The 23,713-nt window shown below is 44.2% G+C and overlaps 1 protein-coding gene across 7 annotated transcripts in view; it reads right to left on the reverse strand.

Annotated features, from left to right (window-relative positions):
* DRC1 (dynein regulatory complex subunit 1) overlaps positions 1-23,713 on the reverse strand; it is a 34,113-nt gene that overhangs the window by 2,332 nt on the left and 8,068 nt on the right. For 3 of the 7 annotated variants that reach the window (XM_090281063.1, XM_090281059.1, XM_090281062.1), the window contains exons 4-15: positions 20,790-20,973; positions 20,367-20,504; positions 19,314-19,400; positions 18,360-18,482; positions 10,867-11,006; positions 8,413-8,547; positions 7,858-8,087; positions 4,689-4,801; positions 3,522-3,611; positions 2,896-2,982; positions 2,644-2,733; positions 1,002-1,171 (exon numbers count right to left, since the gene is read on the reverse strand). In XM_090281063.1, the coding sequence (XP_090137189.1) occupies positions 1,002-1,171; positions 2,644-2,733; positions 2,896-2,982; positions 3,522-3,611; positions 4,689-4,801; positions 7,858-8,087; positions 8,413-8,547; positions 10,867-11,006; positions 18,360-18,482; positions 19,314-19,400; positions 20,367-20,504; positions 20,790-20,973 (1,587 nt within the window). Of the gene's footprint in view, positions 1-1,001; positions 1,203-2,643; positions 2,734-2,895; positions 2,983-3,521; positions 3,612-4,688; positions 4,802-7,857; positions 8,088-8,412; positions 8,548-10,866; positions 11,007-18,359; positions 18,483-19,313; positions 19,401-20,366; positions 20,505-20,789; positions 20,974-23,713 lie in introns of all 7 variants that reach the window. The other 4 variants (XM_090281066.1, XM_090281065.1, XM_090281060.1 and 1 more) reach the window with 3 other exon arrangements.

Raw genomic sequence — 23,713 nt, forward strand, 5'->3', positions numbered from 1 at the left:
CCCGGTCAGTTATACAAGCTCATCAGATAATGGGAGATTCTCAGAAAGGACACAAGCTTATCATCACTGTTTCTGATTCTCGGTGCCACTGTCACTTCTGTGAGCACCACTGTAGTTTTATCCACCGTTTTTCTCTCATACGTTTATCTCGTTGGCTTTAAAGTTCATTACTATGCCCATTTCTCTCACTAATGCATCCAAAACAGGTCTCAAAATCCATCTTCACCTCTTTGTCCCCTCTAGGGTAGCCTTGACGCAGGCTGTCACCTCCCACCTGGACAAATCTTCCCATTGCTCTCCTCATATCCAACAGCACCTTTCTCCCTGTCACCAGAGGGATCTTTCTAAAATGAATGTCTCAGCACAGCTGTCCCACTGCTTAAGATCCTTTTTTAACAACAATAAATTAATTTAAAAAAAAAATTTTTTTTTAAAGATCCCTTCTGGCTCCAGTCCACTGAAGGGTGAAGACCAAGATCTCGGCACATTAGGCAAGGCTCTCCAAGGTCTGACCTGGCTGTCCTACCCACCCTCCTTCCCAGACCCCTGACACTCTAGCCACACCTGTCATTCTTCTTGAACACACCAGGCCATCTCCTCTGCTGTGACATCCTAAAATGCTCTTTCCTCCACTTTATCCTAGGAAAACCCAGTTCTGGAGCCACCCCCTCCTAAAGTCCTCTCTGACAGGCCTCTCCTGAGCAACGTGACACCTTGTATATGCCTTCACCCTTATTCTGATCATAAGGTGTTATTCCCACATAGCAGACCCCAATAAATGTTCATTGAATAAATAAATGATTGAACGAATAATGAATGAAATCACTTCTGTACCCCATTTCTTTCATTATAATATCCACTGATTCCTCTAGCCCTCCTTTCAGATATCCCTTTGGTCACTCCCCCAAGTTCTTGCTCAGCAGCCTCACTGGCATCTGCTTGGCCCCTCATCCCACCCAGCTCCCCCAGTTCTCAGGCAAGCCCTCTGCCCCACAGCCCACCTGGGCTTCTTCAGACCCATGACAAAGGCCTCCAGAATCTTAAGGACATCATTGGGGTGGATGAGCCTGGGAGAAGAAGGGGGCTCCTCTTCCACAAGACTTTCCTTCTCCTCTCCCTGGTGGTCTAGCTGCTCTTCTGGCTCCAATGCTGATGTCAGGCTTGTTCGCTCCTGGAAGGGATGACAGATTCCAGGTGTTGATCTGGAGAAGGGTGCCAGGAGTTGGGTCAGGGGTACACAAGCAGGAGCATATAAAACAGACAGGAAAAGGGAAAAAGAGAAAAATGCGTAAGTTACAGAAAAGATCAAAGAGAGACATTTACACAAGAAAAGGCAGAGTGAAGAGAAGGAGTGGAAAAGAAGGTGGTTGGGACTGGGGGGAGGCACCTGGGGCTTCAGAACAATGATAATACTCTATTTCTAAATCTGGGTTCACAGGGGCTTGTTGTACTGATACAAAGCTTACATGATCCAGACCTCCTTTTGAATCATAATACAAAATACATTTTATTTTAATTTTTAGATTTAAAAAAGTCTTCCTCCTACTCTTCTCAGTTCATTTAATTTACTTCCCACAAACAAACCAATGTTTTCAGTTTCTTATGCAGCCTTCCCAAAGACATGTCATGTCCATACGAGTACACGAGTTCCCACCCCGTTTTTCCTTAAGTGATACTATCTAACATATATAATTCTGCACTTTGCTTTTCTCACATCCCCCAAAATCTTAGTAGTCTTTTCCAACAAATACACAAAGAACTTTTTGTTCTTTTTTACAGCTGTATAGTATTCCATTGCATAGATGCGTCATATATTATTTAATCAAGTCCTTAATGAGGGAAATTTAGGTTATCTCCAATCTTCTGCCACTTCAAACAATGCTGCAATAAGCATTGCATATAAGCTATAACAAGCACATTTTAAATGTGTGTGTGTGTGTGTATCTCCTAGAAGAGAAATCACAGGGTATATACAGTTCTGTCACTGATGTTGTTTACACTCCCACTAGCAGCTTGTAAGTGTGCCTGCTTACATACCTCAGCCATCGCTATGTGTTCTCAAACTTGCAGGTTTTTGCCAACCTGACAGGTGAAAATAAATCTGAGCAATTTTAATTTGAATTTCCCTCATTACAAGAAAGCCCCATTATTTGTATTGCCTCTTCTAGGCAGTATGTGTTCAGATCCCTCATCTGCTCCATTGAGTTGTTGGTCTTTTCCTTATTGGTTTATGGGAATTCTTTATATATTAATGAAATTAGTTCCTAACTGTCATGAGTTAAAAATATTTTCTCCCAGCTGTCATGTGTATCTTAACTTTATTTATAGTGATTTTTGCCCAATAGAATTTTTTAAATACAGTCAAATATATTCTTTTTTTTCTTCTTTATGGCTTCTGGCTTTTGTCCACACAACCAACTCTTTTTGGAAGCACATCAGGGTACATGTGCTGGGGCTAACAATACTGTTAAAGTCATCTTTTAAATTCAATTTTTTAATTTTTAAATTAAAATCTTTTATTTTTATCATAATGACTTCCTCAGAATAATCAATTACAATCAAGATAGGCGATACAAATGGGCCCAGCTTTGCAGGATTTTATTACAGATAAAATACTGATAACCTGGTGGGCCTGGGTCTCACCTGGGAGGCCTGGCTTTGAGGGAGATCCGAAGAAACCACCCCTTGGGCTTCAGGATCAGAACAGCCTCTCATCCCCAGCCACCCTTCCTTCTGTAAACAGAAAAAGCAATAATAAAAAAGGAAATGCTAAGTTCGCTATCCCTGCCCTAAAACCCTCACTGTTTCTCTAGAAATATTATTCAGTGGTAGCAATGCCTTCTGGGGGCCTCCAGGAGGATTTAAAATGCTCTTTTCAATTGCACTTCACCTCACCTGACTGGAAGGTAAATGATGAGCTCGGTATTTGAGGAAGAAGTTCACCAGTTTATCCAGGTCATCCTCATTTTCAATGCCAAGGGCCTAGGGGAAAAACAGAGTGGCTGCTCAAGCACCACACCAGGAGCCCCCATGCTGCAGGGACTGTCAGGCCCCAGCTTCTGAGAGCAGGAGGCTTGGCTTGCTCCCCTCAACATCCCCAGTGGCTGCCACAGCCCAGAGGAAAGCCCGTTCAGCGTGGAAAAGCACGGTGAATGGGGGATGCATGCATCAGAACAGACAAACAGACAATCATGGCTCAGAGTCACGCAGGCCTGGTGGGTACAAGAATGCTAAAGGGGCTGAACACACACCTGAGTTTGCAGGGTAGGGAGGATCTGCCGTCTGAGAGCTGGCCATAAGAGAGAGAAGCAAGCAGAGGAAGGGCCAGGGATGGGAGACATCTAAATGACTCTGAGGCCTGGAGTTGCGTGGAGAGTACATAATGGGGGCGATGGGATGGTGAGCCCAGGGAGGCCCTGAGAGATTCCATCTACTCCCAGGGCCAGCAATGTTGGACAAACACAGGGGGCTGTCTTAGAATGAGGCCCCCACCCCATGTCCCCTCAGGCCGTGGGACTCACTGAGAATATGGCATCCAGCCTCAGCAGATAGCACTCGTTCTTCTCCAGGGGAAGGAGCAGGCTCAGCAGCTTGTTCTCTATGAGGAAACCCTGAGCAGAAGGAAGATGACACCTCCAGTCAGAGACAGCTTTCAGGAGTCCCTGGCTCTGCAGCCTCCTCTGTGGAACCAGCCAGGGACGGCTCCTTGGAGCAGAACCCCAGGGACGACATTCTGTGGCGGGTTCCCCAGAGGAAGGCCCTTGGATGCCTCAGAGCCCCACCCAGGAACAAAGCCAACCCTCATCATGAATTCGGTTGCCCCACTTCACAAGGGTGCTGACTCACCTCACCCACAATCCCCCGTAAACACCAGAGTTACCCACAGCAGTCCAGACCTGATCTAGTCAGATTCTCATCCACCCAATGTCACTTCACTCATATGCCAGTCCCCAAATATCTACAGGACACAGCAGCAGGCACTGGAAGGCTGGAAGCAGGCAGTGGGCAGGCGGCCAGTGGCAGTGAGCCTGCAAACAGAGAGGAAGCACCTGCCAGCTGCCTCCTTCAGCAGGAGCTGCCCACAGTGGCCCGAGCCAGGCTTTGTGCTGGAGAACTGTCCCAAGTGTCCCAAGGGGTTGGATGCTGCTGATCCTCTTTTACCATCTCAGAACTGTAAATCTAAATCAATACCAATCACATTTGGTGACAACCCAACTTCCAGCCGAACTAGCTCCGATGCAACCCTTACCCTAAGCCTAGTGGGTTTGCTAATGTGCAATGCAGACAGCCAAAGCCTAACACACTCAGAGTAATCGGAAAGGGAGCTCCCAGAGAAAGGCCACGTCAGCTGGGGCCACATTACTTGGCAGGTGGGTTCACAGAGGTGACATTGGTGCCCCTTCTCTTGCAGAATGAACATTAAAAAAAAAAAAAAAAATTAGTAGAATCCCGTTGACCACCCTGGACTGCGCCTGGGTGACCCACGAAGGCAGAACCCATTTGCCAGCAGAGCCAGCTCCGAGGCATGGCCTGTCTGTGAAAGTCCCAGCAATACTCCTGAGGGCGGGTCCATGCCTGCCCCCAGGCCACATCTGGCCCAGCCAGTCATCAGAAGCAGCACAGCAAGAAGCAGCAGCAGGAAGCTGGCGAGGCCACCCTCCAGGAGCCCCTGTGCCACAGCCCCTCACCGACTCGTCACACAGGAGCATCAGGATCTTTCTGGTAGTTTTTGCTGACACTTGCTTTGGCAGGTCCAGGTAAGACTCTGGTTCTGGCCCGGCCTCCTCTACCCCCTCCTCTTCTGCAGATGGGGCAGAGAGAGAAGACAGAGAGGGAAAGAAAAAGATCATTCCTCAGCCTGGGGGACTTTGAGAAATAGTCAAATGTCTTCCCTTGAGAAAATTAAACATCTTTAAAAAGCCTCTTTAAGGTTCTATCAAGTCTCTTTAGCTGAAGCCTATTATGGGGAAAAACAGGTCAGAATAAGAGACTATCTGGAGAATTCTGCCATTCTTAGACAGCCTCTAATGCTTCACTTTTCCAAATTTCATCTACCTGGAAACATCTTACCCAAAGTCCAGCCATGACCAGGAAGTGAGAGCTCCAGAGAGTGGGAGCCTATTTACTCTACCTTAGAGTTCTGTCCAGCGCACCTGCTATACGGTTTCTAAACCTGCAGCAGATTAGAAGCAGCCAACTTAAAGGTGGGGAGAGTGGCTGCCTCACAAAAGAATATTTCCAGCAAGAACTGGTAGCTGATAGCAAAAGCCAAAAATGTTAATTAAAATTGAACATTTTAAAGTATTTTAGACTATACGTTCTTCATCTGAAAAGACTAAAAATCATAGTATGACCCAGGTTTTACTAGTTGTTCAAAAAGGAAAACGAGATAATATATTGAAAAGTACAAGACACCAAATTGCTAGTGGGAACACAAATGGTACCACCCTACAGAGCCATAGCCAACAAAGTCACAGAGGCGTTTAGCCTTTGATCCTGCGCTCCTCCTTGCAGGGAGCCATCCCGACGACTCACTAGCAAAAACATGAAAACACACATGCACAATGCTATTCATGGCAGCAATGTTTGTAAGAGCAAAAGTGAACAAACAAAAAACTGGAAATATCCCAAATAATCAACAGAGGACTATCTGAATAAATTAGGGCACAGCCATACATCAGAATACCAAATACAAAAGGAATAAAGAATATTTCTTCTTACTATAGACTGATCTCCAGAATATACTGTAAGTGAATGCCCTGGCTGGTTTGGCTCAGTGGATTGAGCGTCGGCCTGCGAGCTAAGTGTCGCTGGTTCGATCTTCCAGTCAGGGTACATCAGAGAAGGAAAACTCTGACTCCAAAAAACCTCCGCTGCCTTGCGGCATACCTCTTCAGGGGAAAGGCTAAGGGAGTAAACCCCGACAGAAAATCCGGAGCCGGAGTCCCTAAGGCGGTTTGACGTTGTAGTCAACACCGGCAACTCCTGCAGCGCACCTGAAGCCAAGCTGTATTGACTCCGTCTTTCCCTTGGACCCTTCAGCTGCGAAGAGAGGGGGGGTCTGCTGCATGGGCAACAGCAGACCCTCCATATCACCCTGCCCAGGCTCTGTAGCTTCATCGCAAGATGTCGATTCAACACGGGAGGAGACAGATACCGTGTCACTCCCGAGTCGGACTGCACAACCATTCTCGGCGGTGCAGACAGACTCTTAAGAGGCTACACCATCGTCTCTCGAGACGGACGGCTGCCGACGACGACTGTAAGTGAAAAAAGCAAGGTGGAGAAAAGCATATGCTCTCATTTACCTTAAAAAATGGTTTGTATAAGTATATACAAATATGTGTTTATAATTTTTAAAAGCAACGAAAGGATGAACATACATTTTTAAACAGTTACCCAGAGGAGAGGGGTGGAATGGGGTAGAGAGGATAAAAGCTATTCTTTGAGTTTAGCTTGCTTTGTACCTTTGACTTTGGAACATGAGACTATTTTACAACAATTATAAAACAAAATTAAATTGTAAAAGGAAACCCCAAATATCAAAAGTAAAATAAAACAAAAATACCTACATGTGTATTCAGTTGGTGACATGACCACATAGAAACTAACTAGTCCAAGTGACTTTAAAGGACAGCAATCTGTCTATGCGTCCCTAGTGCAATATATCCTAAGAGCAGAGAGAACTGTGAAAAAGTTTAAACTCTTTTTAGTAATCATTTGTAGTGGCAGGGCTGATGCTTTATTCTGAGACTATTCTAAAGCAATGAGTAATTGCTTTGGAGTCATTAACTACCAAGATTTTCGAAAGGAGACAGACTTGGATGAGATTAAGGAAAAGTCCTGGCATCCTGATGATGAGGAAGCATGAGGATGAACACAGGATTTGTTTTGTCTAAAAAGCATAACCCTTACCCCAGGCTCACCCACTGAGAAGGTCTAGAGACCATGGGCAACCCCAAACAGCAAGCACTCTAGGACCCAGAATATGGTTTCAAATACCATTCCCTATTGCAAAGAGCCATGTCTCCTTGGAGAAATGGCTGCTTCCAAACTTGAAGAAGGAGAAGTATAATGTGAGCCTGGAACCTCTGGTCATTCTGGAAAGCCAGGAAACTGTCCAAGACAACTGGGGTTGTGTCTACAGGACCCAGAAGGCAACGTAAAGAGACTCCCACTAGCCAAAGATGGGACTGTTGGAGCATCAGGAAGGATAATAATTTCAGTAAAGCAAAACATATCAAATTTTTAAAAATTCATACGTTCACAACAGTATATATATACCATTTGGAAAATGCTAGAGATACAACCCATTCATTCTAAAAACTGGTAAATAGAGAAAGAATAAGCATCTGTTCTGCTTTTCCTATACAAACTGTATCTCAGAGCAATGAATAGCTGATGAGCTGAAGATTCTCTTCCCAGAAGTGTTCCAGCTAATAAGTGATGACATTATCATAAAATTTAGAATATCCCCATTTTGCAATCCCTAATGCAGTTAATGGGTTTTACATAATGATTATCAATGGTTGCTAACATCACAAACAGAGAGACAACCTGACTGTAGTTTATCCCAAGGGAGGAACACGACAGTGTACTTAGAAAAATAAATTGAACCTGAATCTGATATCAAGCTTCTACATCTAACTTCCAGTTTATAATACAGGGCAGAAAGTAAAGCTATAAATCGGAGACTGAAAAGCCATGTCAATCAACTGTAGTCTGCGGACGTCTTAGCCCTGAGACCGCTTCCCCTTCTTGAGACTGCAGTTTCCTTGTTTGTGAAATGAACGGGTCGACCTGATGGCCTCAGAGGGCACCTCCAGCCCTCAGGCTCTGTGGCTCTGTTCTAGTCACCTGTTTGCATCAGCACTTCTTCTAATACATGTGTGGCGGACTTCTGTTGCTGAGATATGGGCCCCACGTTCTTCAGGAACCAGAAATCGGGCGCCGTCCAGGGTAGCCCCAGATGATGGGTGTGGATGATCCTGTCTATATCAAAGGCTCTGCTTATCAGATCCTTTGCCTCCTCTTCATTCATCAGCCAAATCTCCCGAAACTTCTCGTTATCAATAAGAGCAAAATGCCTGTGAAGGAGAGTTACTGAGCATGGTCAGCTGACCCCAGGGCCTGGCCGGGTCCCTTCAATTAGTAGGAGAGCAAGAACTGAGACAGAACTGTGATAAACACTGGGCCCCTGACCCTCACCTACGACACACTGAAAGCCATCCCAGCAAGTCTCAAGAAAAGGTAGGTGACATGCAAATACAGGAACAAGGAAGACAGCACAAAGGACTCTTTAGTGCCCTGATCCAGCTGCACAAAGCTGCTGATATCGGAGTCTAATGGAGTCATGGCCACCACCGACTTTACCCCTGCACCCTCTATTCTGGGACCCAGTCCCTAAAATACCTCACGGATTTCTGCAGCTCCTTGAACTGTATCACAAGGCGTTTGTAGTCAGAGGTTAGTGACTGATTCTCCTCCTGAAACTGCTTCATCTGCTTGGCATATTTTATTCTCAGGTTGTTAAGAATATCATTCAGGCTGGGTGGAAGAGGGGAAAATGGTTAGTCTGCTGTTGAATAGAAGGTGTAATGTTTCTTTCACCTACTTCGCTCAGTTCTACAGAACCCAGGATCAGACTCGTGGAAGGGCAGAAAACCCTCGCATGTATTCCCAAACACAGTTCCTGCTGCGGTCAAGGAAAGGAAGGAGGCAGGAGGTCATGGGATTGCCCAGAACTAAACGCATTTGAAACAGTGCAGAAGCCCAAGCCCACCAAGAGGCCACCTCCTCTTCAAGAGTGTCACTGATTCTTCTTCAACACACCATTTGTACCAACCTCGCATATTTAAATCACCTTTTTCAACTTCTGACCTTCTGAAATAAGGGCAGATAGCAAAGGAAAAATTAACACTGCACATCACAAGCTTATGACATGTGAGTCCTCCGTTCTCAAAGAGCTGATACTGTTAACAGGCCCATAACTCAGTCATTTTGCTCACTCATTCACTTACTCACTCATTCATTTATCAAGCATGACAGGTCTCTTTTGTGCCCAAGGTATGTTCCAACGCAGAGATGAACAAGGAGATATCAGTCCAGTCAGAGACAAAGGCCAACACTGGTTACAGTCCAGTGTGAAAAATGCTACAGGAGAGTTTTACACCGGGTGCTGGGGAGCCCAGGGGTGAGGCCTCTAACTTTTCCCGGTTTGTAGGGGAGGGGAGTGGTCAAAGGCCGCAGCACAGCGCCATTTATAACCTGGCCACCAGCACCGTGGAGGCAGGCATGCCACCGCTCCCAGCTCACTGCTAACAGGAGCTCCGTGCATGGAAACTTGTCCCATGAAATATGCATAGCAGACACGGCTTTGAGACCCAGGGCCATACTTCAGACTTCAAACTACTGAAGACGTGTCTAATGTCAGTGCCCCACTTACACAGGAATCGAGAGGCTGAAGGCCGACATATCTGAAGTTTAAAAATTCTAAAAATAAAATTTTCCCTCATAAGCATCAGAGGGTCCCTAAAACACAAAGACTGATAATCCATATTTTCATCTTCAATATGTGAAAATTAGTTAGCATAGTCTCTGATAAAAAAAATCTAATTCATTGTCTTAACCATAGCATCCTAGGAGACTTTCCACATATAGGTTTTCAAAAAAATTATTTTAAGCAGCCCTCCCAAAGTGTTTTTCAACATCATTCAGTAGGAGTTTATTTGTGCAGTCTAATTATGGACGCTAATAGAACAAAGACAAACTCCAGTTGCATGCTGAAGGCCTGAGCAAGGTAGGAAGAAACGAGTGGGCAGGAAAGGAGGGCCACAAGGGGAAGCTCAACAAAAGTCAAGACCAAAGTGACTGGCTGGAAGCTAGAGATGAAGGGGAGTGAGGTGGGGGACTAGAAACCTGGGAGGGTCAGCAAGGCTGGTTCCAGAAACTGTACACTGGAAGTGACAGCGACTCTCCAAGTTGAATGTCTCTTGGCAGTTCCAGAGAAAGCGAGGAAGGGGGGGTTGAGATTAAGAAATAGGAAGCTGGTGGTCATCAACAAAGAGGTAATTTTCAAAGCCATGAGGCTGATGTTCAAGGCAATGAAATATTTTTTTAATTAAAAGGGTTAAATGCTTTCTAGAATACCTTATCAGGCAAGAAAAAGCAGAACCACCCAAGGAAACAAATTAGGAGTAAATTGCAAAAACCAGGAGAACATTTCTGAGATTCAGTACCCAATAATAACGGAAAAGCCGTGGTGCTTGGCTAGAATGGGATCATTGGTATCTTACAAGGGGAAGTGTTTGTCCAATGATGGGGTCATAGGTCAAATTAGGAATGCTGGAGGAGCAGGGAGGGGGGAAGTGGTGAGGAAAGGAAAATGGCCCGAAAGGCCAAAAGAGAAAAAAGGTAGTGTAGTGTGCTCACAGAGGAGTGGCCGGGTCGCTGAAGGGTTTTTCAAGATAAGGAAAACTGAGTTTGAAGTCAGAGGGAAGAGCCAGGGAAGACAGGATGGTGGGGATGATGCTGCCCATGGGTCTGCCTCCCCTACCTCCCCCTGCCCGTCTTACCAAGCTCCCTTCCCCCACTGCACCTCCTCATCATCAAACATCTAACTTTCTGATCCCTCCCTCTTTGCCCTCAGACCGCGAATCCCCACATTCCCCACTCACTTTTTCCTGTACACTCTTTCCTAGGAGGAGGTGGGAAAGAGCAGAAGCAGTTATGTGTATTATCTTCTCTTAAAAACTCTTTTAATAAGAATTTTGACAGTTGATACTCCTACAAAAGAGACGCATACATGCCCAACCCTAGTTTCTACACAGAAAGACCCAGAAGAAAGATGCTGTGAAGTTCACTTACCGATTGATCTTCCTCTTCTGTTGGGATTTAATCACTGTGTTTTCTTCATCTCTCTTCTTCAGCACCTGGAAGTTGTACTCTAACTTTTCTTGGTTTAGCTGATAAGTTGCTTTCATATGCTGAAGCTGTTGCTCAAGAATCTAACGTTAAAGTTTGAAAAAATAATACTAATTGGTCCTGGTAGAATTTGTTACACCTGAGGGCCCCTGATAGTACATTCTGGAATCATATCAAAGAAATATTAAGGACAAGTGTCCCACCCAAATCCTGAGAAAATCTATCATTAGAGGCAAATTAAAGGCCAACCAGAAAAAACATAAGTCATTCAGCAGGAAGCTGAAGCATATGTACCTAACGCCTAAGGGAGATCAGAGTTAACACCTTCAAGTCCAGCTCCCTCTGGTACTCTGCCCCAGACCCTTTAGAGATCAAAGCAGCCCCACTAGAAATACCATGAAAGTTAATATTGCCACAAAAACCTGCAATGTTCCTACTCTGGCCTTCCAGTTGGCAGTATTCATGATTAGCAAACTATGTTCATTTTAAAGGAGGACAGACACAACCATCCTTACTTTGGGGGTTCCCATTAGCTGTATTCATGCATTCAGCAAATAATTATTGAGTGCCAAATATACAGGGTGGGGTAAGATTAAGTTTACAGTTGTTCATATGGAAAATAATACAATAATTAATAAATAATAATAAGAGAATAAACTCTGTTTATGCACTCATAGCTGTAGACCTACTCTTGCCCTGCTCTGTGTGTCAGACACTTTACTAGTTGCTGATGGGAAAACACTGGTGAAAAATGCACAGTCCTGTCCTGTCTAGGAATGGGACAGAGAGCAAGTGCTGGAGACAGGAAGTAACAGAGGGCTAGGCCCAGGTGGGATGGGGTCCATGAGAGGAGCACTTTCAAGGCCAGCACAGGAATCCCCCAAAAGATGGTGTCAGCATAGCTAACTGAGACCAGGAGAATGGGTAGGAGGAGTTACTCCTAGATACCTGAGAGAAGAAAGTTCTAGAGAGAGGTGCTTTGGGGAAACCCCAAGCAGGAGATCTCAGAAACGAGGCTGACAGAGCAGCACAGCCTGACCAAGCTAGGAATTTAATGCTTTTTCCTAAAAGCAATAGAGGGCCACTGAAGATGCTAAGCAGGAAAGTGATCAGCGAAGGCAATGTGGAAACAGCACTCTGACAGCTGGGGTTCGATCAGAGAGGGGCAACACGGGCAGCAGGGCAGGTACAGACAGGCTTGCCTGAGCCTCTCCCCAGCCAAAATGCAGGAACAGGATGAAATTAAGTATAATCAGATGTTGATAAAGCAGTGGCATGTGACATGCTCTTTTAAGCCTCCTTCCCATCTCCCTCCATGAGGCCACAGACCTTTGCCAAAGATTCAACAGAGGAAGTGATTCCAGGCAGCTATCACTATCCCCCTGTGAGTCATCCTCAAGGTGAGTAATTGGCCAGGAGGTGCAGCAGAGGAGAATAAAGGCAATGACCCATTATCAGAGGGTGAGTCATTTCCACCCCCCTTGTGGAATCTGGTGATTCCCCACATTGTAACTGAAGCAATTAGTCAACTAGGTCCTATTCGACCCTCCCAGATTTTAAAATCTCTGTTTTGGGACAAGGATTTGAATGTCTCCAGAACAGAAGCCTGCAACATTCATTCTTTAACAGGTGGTCCAAGAAGACCCATATTGGTCACTGGATGATAAACAATTGTGCCTCTCAATTTCTCACCTCATTTAGCCCTATTTTTATTTACTTTCACTAGTTATATGGTTTTCTTTGTAAAAATTTTTCCTAATTGTGAAACTAATACTTGCTCATTGTAGAAAATGCAGAAAGTACAGTAAAGAAGACATAGGAGGAGGAGGAAAAACTACCCATAATTCTACTTTCTAAAGTCAACTCTGTTAATATACTAACATGTTTCCTTCCAGTGTCTTTTACATAGCTAAGGTCAAACTATAACTATAATTTTGTACCCTGTTTTTCTCCTTTAATATTACAACATAAGAATTTTCCATGTTAGTAAAGTTCTATTAACATGATTTTAATGGTACATAATATTGTGATATAACAATTCATTAATAGGAAGTCTGCATGGCATATTCATCATAGATCTTAACTTATCATTTCCCTACAGTTGTACATTTATATTGTTTTGAGAATTTTCAGTATTATAACATAATTCTGGGAACAACTGTATATAAAATTTGGGGGGTACTTTTTTATTTCCCCAAGGTAGATTCTCAGAAGTGAAATTACTAGGTTAAAGGCTCTCAATAAATTGCTTTCCAAGGGGCAATTTATGGTTTGCACTCCACTGACCATGTGTGCAAGTGCCCACTTTCCCACACCCTGTCTGCACAGAGCATTGCCCAGGGCAGGCTATGAGGTACTCAGTGCAGGCCCAGCTTTTGGGTGGGGCGCTTGGGGTGGGGCAGGGAGCTGCACTCTGCTCTTCTGAGCGTGATTAAATTTAATTTCGAAACTTCTAACTTGAACAACATCCCAAAGGGCCTACGGAAGATGCTGACAGTGCAGCCTCCTTTCAAGTGCAATTATCCTGGCTGGTCCCAGACTGAGCAGTTTCCAGCCCTGTACCCTCTAGGGATGGCCAAGTACCCACTAGGGAAATGGACTCTGAGCAGCTCTTCCTGCAAGTCACAATGACTTATGCCCCCATACGCCAAATGACATCAGCCTTACTGCTGCTGATGCCACCTGCCCTGGACATAGGTCCCCTATAGGTCCTTGGTCTACAAGGTGACACAGCAAGCACAAAGTCCAACAGAAAAGCTGCATGTTGGGTAGTGAGAATCTCAGAAAGTAGGAACATTCACAGAGAAGGAGGGTCTCCAGAGCTGCTCTGGATTTGGAATGACAAGGAGTGGCTGTTCCAGGCTTCCCTTTGATCAACGGGAGCCCCTGGATATCTGCACTGATGATGTCCAGGGACCTCCTCCTCCTCAGAGCTTTGCAGGAAGCCCTTATGCCTAAAACAGCATTTCCCAAGCTTATCTAACCACAGAACACTTTTTATATTTATATATAAATGTCTGAGAGCCAGAGTTATAATGCAATCTCTATCACGTGAAATGTTATGTAAATTTCATTCTTCAAGGCAGGCTATTACATAACAATAACTATGTAAATGGACTCTTTTTCCTACATAATTCATCTTGAAAGGGAAAAAAAAAATTATCCTTGACATCACTTTTTTTGTTAGTTTTGTGGAAACACCACTAGTATCTATCTCACCTAGCTGAAAAAACTTAAATTTGTGCTGATTTTCTAGGAAAATAAATAACCTGTCACCTGATTGTTTTAATTCACATTACTCTGCCTGTGCATGTTGTTGAATATTTATTAGCAATTTGATTTCCTTTTGCAGAAAGCGTATGCTCCTGCTCTTTGCTAGAGCATGTTCTTAGAGACCGACGCCTGGAGGTACCAGCGGTGCACACCTCTGCTCACCATCTCTACCAGACCACACGTCAGCCACTACTTCGCCTCAGCTCTATCCAGACGACCTCTCAGGGCTTCATATTTATGAGTTATTGGTGGTGCTGTCACTGAACTTACAGAACTGGTCATAGTCTTGTGCCTCTTACGGTAGCGTCTACAGCAGGCAATTTCGTGAATTAACTACTCATTCATTATTTGTTTGCAACGCCTACACTCACCATAATTTTAGTACTGGTGACTCTATCGCTAATTTTCTCAAGTTTTAGTCTCAATAAACAGCCACTCTTGATGATAGCACACTGAATATAGTTTTATATTTTAAAATAATGATTGGCTTTGTTAAATGTCTCCATTTATTTTTCAGTTTCACAAAGTTGTATTTTATGATTCCAAGACTGATGGCAAAATGTCAGGTTTGTTTTCTGTGAACAAATTATAGAGATTACATTCTAACCAGCCGCAAAGTCCTTCACTGTTCCTGCAGGAGTCGGTGACACCTTCCCTTTTTGTCCTGGGGCAGCCTGAGCTTTCCCACAGCTGCGGTTGCAAAACCCGTGGCCATCGGTGCCCCAGAAAATGAAAATTTTAAACAGTCTTTCCCTGTGGCCTTTTCAACTGACTCCAGAGATCCCACTGGGCCTCTTCATTGCCAATCTCAATCCTGGGATGGGACCTGGATTCCATTTTGGAACCACCATAGACTAACAATTTCAATGTGGCCTGTAAGCTTGCTTACCCTTTTCTTCACCATGAATCACTCTTTTATACTATTTCTTCTCACTGTCTCTCTTTCTATTTCATTGAGGGCAGGGACTGTCTCTTGTTTCTCTTTGTGCTTTGCACGATATAAATTCACAATATTTGTTAAATAAATAAATAAATAAATTTTTGTGACTAACATTCTGGTATTAAAGGTCACAGCCCCAAAAGTTGAACTAAATAAACCATTTTACAAGTTGAAATGAGTACATAAGGCCCTTTAAAAAAAATAATTTACTTCCTGCATCAAGAACTAAGTTTTTCTAGCAGTTTTATTTTGTGGTGGTGGGCAGAGTGGTAAAATCCCTCTGAGTGTATAATGCTTATAGGCTTCTCTTTGCTCATTAATAATGTGACATTACTGGCAGTAAGCAGTTGAAAAGTATACATTCTTTTTTTACATCTTCTACTTTACCCATCAAACCCAATCTACATGCATTGGATCCTTTCTAATTTTTATGATTTATAAAAATTGTAGTTCCATATTTCAGAATCAATACAGTGCTACAAATTAGAAAAAGCAAATTGGATGTCAAGCTGCATGCCATATCTACAATACTTAGCAAAAATCGATGCTATTTGACTTTAATGTCCAGCGAAAGCACAGCTAAGAGGCACAATCTACTAGAATACTGTGCACATTGCAGTATGGGAAGTCCCTGACTTGATTACCTCTTCCCAGTGAAAGGGCATAATGTGGTACAGTGCACTCTTGGTTTCCATACTAACACGGGAAAAACTGTTTTGCAGAGGGACTGCACACTTTCCCACTCTGAGTTCCCGTCCCCCTGCCTCCCACATACTCCCTCTCCACTGTTAGTCCCTCCAATGGGAGCCAGGATAGCCAGGTATCCCTGGCTCGCCGCCTCTGTCCCTCATCTCCTTAGTCTTACCTCACCTCCAAACCCCCATAATCTCCCATGTCTCAGGATTTTTTGGTTTTCTTCAAGCATTTGAAAATTAGATTAAGAACATGAGGTTACACTCCTACAACTCAAGAGCAAAAAAATTAATTACAACCTGGATAGAAAATGGGCAAAGAACCTGAATAGACATTTCTCAATGAAGACATACAAATGGCCAACAGCTCTGTGAAACCATGCTCAACATCATTAATCATCAGGGAAATTAAAGTCAAGACTACAATGAGATACCACCTCATACCTGTTAGGATGGCCATTACCAAAAACCAACAAACAAGTGTTGGCAAGGATATGGAGAAAAGAGAACCCTTGGATGCTATTGGTAAGAATGTAAATTGGTGCAGCTACTATGGAAACAATATGGAGGGTCTTCAAAAAAATTAAAAATAGAACTATCATTTGATTTGGTAGTCCCAATTCTGGGTATGTATCCAAAGGAATTGAAATCTAGATCTTGAAGAAATATCTGCACTCCCATGTTCGTTGCAGCATTATTCACAATAGCCAGGATAGAGAAACAACTTAAATGTCCAGCAATGAACTAATGGATAAAGAAATATGGTATTACATACAATGGAATATTGTTCAACCTTAAAAAAGAAGGACAATCTGCTATTTGCAACAACATGGATGGACCTGAAGGATATTATGCTAAGTGAAATAAGCCAGACACAGAAAGATCTGCGTGATCTCACTTATATGCGGGATCTAAAATAGTCAAACTCATGAAAGCAGAGAGCAGAATTTGCTACCAAGCCTGCCAGGGCTGGGGGTGGAAGAAACAAGGAGGAGGTCAAAGGGCACAAAGTTCCGGTTACACAGGGTAAGTCCGGCGATTTACTCTACAACAGAGGGCCTATGCTTAACCATGCCATAGATTTTATAGTAAGGACTCTTACCACAAAAGAAAAACAAAACAACAAAAAAAGAACACGAAGTTCCATCATTTCACTGTTTAGGCCAACAGTGTGTAATTTTGTCACATAAATTATCAGAGAACCAAAATAACGTCAGAAAGCTTAACAATAGGCATTTTCACTAAAAGTGTAATGTATGCAGCCCACACAAGTAGCACTGCTCTGTTACAGACTCCACTGTCCTTTGTCAGTAACTCTCACTTCTGTGACATTAATATGAGAAAAAACAAGAAAAATTCTCCAGACTGGTAAAAATATTTGTAGTCTAATAGGGTTTTTAATTTAACCCTTTTATATAAAATGACAAGAGGAGTAAGAACTAAAATTCTACCAAAGGCTATGTGGAAAAGCTTTCATTTAACATGCTTTTCTAAATAGAGACTGAAATGAATAGACCAAGCTTGAATATGACATCTAAATGTAATTACAGATGTACTTTTTCAAACTGATGTTGAAACAGAATCCTAGACTGAGAAAGAACTTCAGAAGCTAGAAAGTCTAACCTCCTTCCCACTGCAGGAATCCTTCAGCACTGAAGACAGACACAGTCACTCAGCCTTTGAATACTTAATGAGATAAAGGACTGTGTTTTGAGGAATAATCTTCTCTGTATTGGGTAGTTCTAACTATTAGAAGGTTCTTTCTAATGGTGAGTCAAAATCTGCCCTACAGTGATGTCCAACCATCAGTCATGGGGCCTTTTGGAATAATGGCTAAGATACAGGCCATAGAGCCAGACAGAACTGGGTTTGAATCCAGGGTTTACCATTTTTTTTTTTTACTGTGTGGTTGCCTCTCATTTGCGCCCCCAACTGGGGACCTGACGTGCAACCTAGTAATGTGCCCTGACTGGGAATCGAACCAGCGACACTTGGCTCGCAGGCCGACCGACGCTCAATCCACTGAGCCACAGCAGCCAGGGCCAGGGTTTACCATTTACTAGATAAGTAACCTTCTCTCTGAGTCTCAGTTTGCTGGCACAGAAAATGCTGTTAGTGATTTCTCCCTTTCACATTACTGTGAGGATTAGAGAAACTGCATTAAGGGCCTGGAATATGGTAGACACTCATTAGATGGAGGCTGTCCTAGTTTTAGCCCTCTGATGCAGCTAACTTGCCCTAGGGACATTTTCCATTTGCTTGGCTAATATGCACAATTCTTTCAACAATTCCTTGGTGTCCTGGTTTCCAGACCCCTGTAGGCATCTCAGCAGTTCTCCCCTGATTTACTGAAGAAAGTGTTCCTCCACATGTACCTTGTACATGAGCTCCTTCAGATACGGCCATTTAAAAAAAAGCAGACACCAATAAATATTTGTAGAATGGACCAGCTCTAGAATATGATCGGGAAACGCGAGGATGAAACGCTCCCAGGTGCTCTCCGTCTGCTCTGGGTGAGGAACGAGCCGTACCTGCACATCCTGCTCCAGCTTGATCTTAATTGTGTTGTACTCTTCAAAATCCCATATCCTCTGCTTGCTCAGCTGCTTCTCATAGTCCTCCACTTTCTTGAGGCGGGTTGTAAGATACCCCAGCTGAAGGCACAGGGGGACAGGGAAAGTCAGGCCCTGTCCCTGTCCCTGTCCCGTCTCACTACTTCAAGTGGCCTGACAAGCGTGACACAGGGAACAGTCTGAAAAGTGTCATGACTCCTGAGGGAGTCCATCAGCCCTAAGAAGTCCCTGAGCCCCAAGGCTTTGTATTGTTTAATGGGGTCCAGTGGAATGCTCCACTGGGACATTAAGTCCACATGGATGTAAAGTTCAGCATAGGGAATGGGATCAGTAATCTTGCAGTAACTATGTATGGTATCTGGGGGATGGGTGTTACTAGATTTATTGGGGTGATCACTTTGTAAGTTATAGAAATGTCTAATCACTACGTTATATAACTGAAACTAATATAGTATTGTATGTCAACTGTAATTGAAAAAAAAAAAGAAATTAAGCAGAGACCCTGCAGTTAGATATTAGTATTTCTAAAAAAAAAAAAAAAAAAAAAAAAAATCCACTGAATCTTGGTTGTTATTTCCTTGTTCTTTACGTCTCTGAAATAAAGTGATAGCCCCACAACCTTTAAAATGTGTCTTACAGCACTTTCTTGGGTCACAAATATCCATGGCTGCAGTAGATGCCCAGGAAACAAAGGCAAAAATGACAGGACCATGGGAACCACAGTGAGCTGCAAAGGTGGCCCTTACCACAGCCAGGACGACAGCCATCTGCAAGGCCACACTGATGAACTACAAAGAGCAGTACTGCATGTCCACCAGGGCAATCCTCCCCATGATGCAGAAGGGCCGGCTTTTTCAGTCATAGCAGAAATCAGCCCAGACCCACGAGTTCACCCTTGACACCCCCACCTACCTCTTTGGCATTGTGAGTCTGCAGCGCCCACTCCCATTTCTTCTTATTACTGGTCAGGAGCTCCTGCCGCTCCACCTCAAATGCTTTCTACGAGCAAGAAGGAAAAGGGCTCTTGTGTCTGTTCTGATGAGGCAGGTCCCACAGTATCAAAGAACCCAAAGCTAACAGCTGAGCGCCATGTCACCAGCCACACAAAGTCAAATCCAAATGCAGACCTGCAAGTTCCGTGTAACCAAATGTCTGGGGAAGGAGCTGCATGGAAATCAGTGTTATGGAGTGTAGACTTCTCACAAGGTTAGAGAGGAAATGTGCCAACTGTCCTGTGGCTCAGTCAATACCGGAGGCAGGGAGCTGGCGGAAAGCCAGTGCCCTTGTTGGCAGTCACAGGGCAAACCCTGGCATGTAATTCAGTCATCACTAGGGTTGGTACATTGCTGAGGTTGTGGTTCCCATGAAGCAGAGGCAGCATGGAGCTCCCGAGGCATAGGCCTGGGATGCAGAAATGAGTCCGTAATAATCCAGAGACAGAGGTGCCCTTTCTCTTGACTCTCTTTCATTTTGGAAAGATCCAAGTCTCCATTTCAACTTGATATTTCATTCAAATTCAAAGTACTGATTCCTGAATCCTGCTTGGCATTCCCCTTTCCCATCCCCCATTCCTGACTCTCATGAATAAATCAGATAAATAATGGTTATGCAGCACTAATCTCCCTCCTTCACGCCTCTTACCCTTACCCAGTTTTATTTTCTTTTGAAGCACCTGTCAAATTATATATTCAACAATTTATTTGTGTGTTCTCTAGCTGTCTCCTACTAGAATACAGGCTTCACTAAGGACTTTGTTTTGTTCAGGGCTGTATCCCCAGCCCCCAGTACAGTGCCTGGCAATAGTAGACACTTGAGGAATATTTTTTGAATGAGTAAATAAACTAATGAAACTCCAGTGCAGAGACAGGACGCAGAGAACCAACACATGTGGGACCCTCCTTAGACAGTTAGGACCGACCCAGCCCACCTTCCAGGGCAGAAAGCAGGTCTGTCACACGCTGTTACCTCAATGTGATTGAGCTCCTGACGGAAGGTTTTCATTACATTCTTCACCTGTTCCTCCATCCTCTCTAGCAGCAGGCAGATGTCATCTGACTGTTTCTTCAAATCCTTCACATACTGGTCATCCTTGATCTCTAACTCCTAGAAAAGAGCATGACAAAGGCTGGTCACACACTGAGACAGAAGCACGTGCCACCTGGACCCCTGTCATCAGCCACTGTGACCACTAGGAACTGCACGGTACAAGGGGGAAGTCGCTTCAGGAGTGTCTGAGAAGGCCCGGGAGAAAGCGCAGGGGTCGCGAGGCCTGAAGTGAGGCCTCCACATTTTTCCATTCAGGAAAAGCAAGCCAATAGCCCAATCAAATGCCTCCCCGCCCCCAGCCCGATCCCACCTGGCTGGGACTGAATGACCTGGGCCTCTTGCCTGCTGTAACTCGTTGATAAGCTTGTTCTTATCTTCTATCAGCCCAGCACAGTGCACCTGCTGGGTGTTCAGCATTTCCCACAGTTCCTGGGGAATTCTCTTCTTTTTGCCCTCCTCCCACTTGGCAGTGATTTCATCAAATTTGTCCTGGCTGATCTTGACTTCGTTCTCCAGTTTTTCAAGCCTGCAAGTACAAACATGCGGTCCATGCCAGCTGAGCTTCTGATGCTGCCTTCCAACAGGGCAGGCAGGTCCCCCCGAGTCCGTAATGCAGGCCCGGGTACCACGCACTGCCTCCACATACACCCACACCAGACCAAACCAGGCTCTGGGGAATCTTCCCTCAGTTTTAATGCTTGACTATAAAGGAACTGAGCCCAAATAAATGAAGTGGCACACAACAAACACATCAACAGTAAAGCTACACACACACACACACGTGCGCATACACACACACACACGGATCAAGAGTCCACTGGTAGCATGCTTCTGGGCAAGATGGTGACACACAGTAGTTAAATATTTGGTCACTGGAGCTACATAGCTTGTGTTCAAGTCCTGACTTTGCTACTAGCTGATTCTCAACTTTAGACAAGTTATTGGGTTGGCCAGAAAGCTCACTTAGTTTTTCCCGTATGATGGATGGCCCTAGTAGTGCTTAGTTGTCCTCAGCTTCATTCAAAACAATTTTGTTAGATTGTGTTGTGGCAGCTGTCATTATCAGAGTGCACTTTTTCAAAAAACTTATCAAAATTGGTGAATTTTTGTGCAGTCATTTTAATATTGAAGATGGAAGTACACAACATTTTTGGCATATTATGCTTTATTATTTCAAGAAAGGTAAACACGCAACTAAAACACAGAAAAAGATGTGTGCAGTGTATGGAGAAGGTGCTGTGACATGTCAAAAGTGGTTTGCAAAGTTTCTTGGTACTATTGACATCTTGGCCAAATAATTCTTTGCTGTGGGGCTGTCGTATACATTGGAAGATGTTCAGCAGCACCCTGGCCTCTACCCACTAGAAGGCAATAGTGGGAGATAGCCAGCATACTCAAAATACCCAAATGTATAAAGTTATTGGTAAAAATGAAAAATATGCCTTTTATTTTATGGAAAAAACATAACAGACTTTTTGGCCAACCCAATACTTCATCTCAGCAAGCCCCACGTTTCTCATTCATAAAATAGAGGGGATAAAAGGACCACTGTCCCATGACTGCCTCCAGGATTAAATAAGACAATGCTCAGCACAGTGACCTCTTAACAAATGGTACTCATATGATTAACTATCACTATCAGCATGACCTCAAGAGTGGCCATTCCTCTCCCAAATTATCAATAAATGTTCACTGGAATGTACAAATAGGGAAACTCCACCATTAGCAATAGAAAACAGGGGTGGTCTTTTCAGAAATTCCAAAGAAACTGTGTGATGGGGAATATCGAAGATGGGCCTGGACTGAAGGAAGGCCTTGGGTCTTAGAACAGGGGATAAGGCGTACACCTGAGGCTGACCCTACTCTAACAGATGACACTGCTACAAGACTGTCTCCAAACAAGTGTCCAAAGTCCCTTAAGGACAGGAATCACAACTTAATCATCTTGTGATCCCCTTTCTCCTTCCCACCTTCCAAGCTGGGCCACATAGTACATATTATATTTCAACTGAATTTCTTCTTCTTCAAAAAAGTGAGAAACGGCCATCAGGTCATCTTTCTAAAATCCACATTCATCTTGAACTCTGCCACTTCAACCCTCTCGTTTTCCCTCAGCGGCTGTGGGATGAAGCCTGACTCCTTGGCCTGGCATTCTGGGCCTTTCACAAGCTGTCCTGTTGGGGTTCTGCCAGTTTAGTCCCTGGGATAGCCCATGCCAGTCAGTAGGAAGTTTCAAGAATAGAGTCACCAATTATATACTAATGAAGGTGGTAAAGTTGCCGATAGGGGAGCTACTTATGTTTAACAACTAAAAATGTTGTTGTTAAATTTGTACTGGGTGTGTATATTTAAGATGGACTGAAATGGTCAAGAGGGTTGCTCTTCTGATTGAACTATAGATTGCTGGGCAACCTGAGACCTGGGCTGATGGGTGTGTACAGCAGCTCTCCTGCTGAGGACTGGAGCTGAGGGTCTGCCCTGGGCTCCCGAGATCCCTCTGACCTCCTGTGCTTCAAACGTGGAGTCTTTACTACTCTTTAATACTTGCTACATTATACACACCACTGAGATGGTTAAGATCTGGTCATTCTCATTAACCTGAGCCCAAGACAACCCAACCGACCTTCTTAGCCTCATCTCTGTGTATCCCCCCTACCCCCGCCCATACATCTTCCCTATTGTGCCATTTCCAAGCATATCATGTGGACCACGCATTTGCCCAAGCTGCTCCCTCTGCCTAAAATGCCCGCTCCTCAAATTCCTATCCATCCTTTTTAAAAAAAGGTATTTTACTTATTTTTAGAGTGAGGGGAAGGAAGGGAGAAAGAGAGGGAGAGAAACATGAATGTGTGGTTGCCTCTCACCCACACCCAACTGGGGACCTGGCCCACAACCCAGGCATCTGCCCTGACTGGGAATCGAACCAGTGACCTTTTGGTTCGCAGGCTGGTGTTCAATCCACTGAGCCATACCAGCCAGGGCCTATCTGTCCTTTACATCCCTGCTCAAATGTCACTGTGCCTGGAGAGTTTCCTCTATAATCCCTCCAGAGAAAATTAAAGGCCTCCTCATGTATGTTTCCACAGCTCTTTACACATAACCTTCATTTTAACACAAATCGCAGCTGGGTGTTTCCGTGTCTACCTTGACTAGACTGTGAAGCGGCTCTGTGCACTCCATGTTGCATCCATGCAGCCTGGCACATTGTCAGGAATGTAATACATCAGGGAGGGAAGGAAGGAGGGAGGGAGGAAGAATGCATAAGG

The sequence above is a fragment of the Furipterus horrens genome, unplaced genomic scaffold (genome assembly GCF_987537825.1).
Source record: "Furipterus horrens unplaced genomic scaffold, mFurHor1.1.pri manual_scaffold_6, whole genome shotgun sequence".
Classification (NCBI taxonomy): domain Eukaryota; kingdom Metazoa; phylum Chordata; class Mammalia; order Chiroptera; family Furipteridae; genus Furipterus; species Furipterus horrens.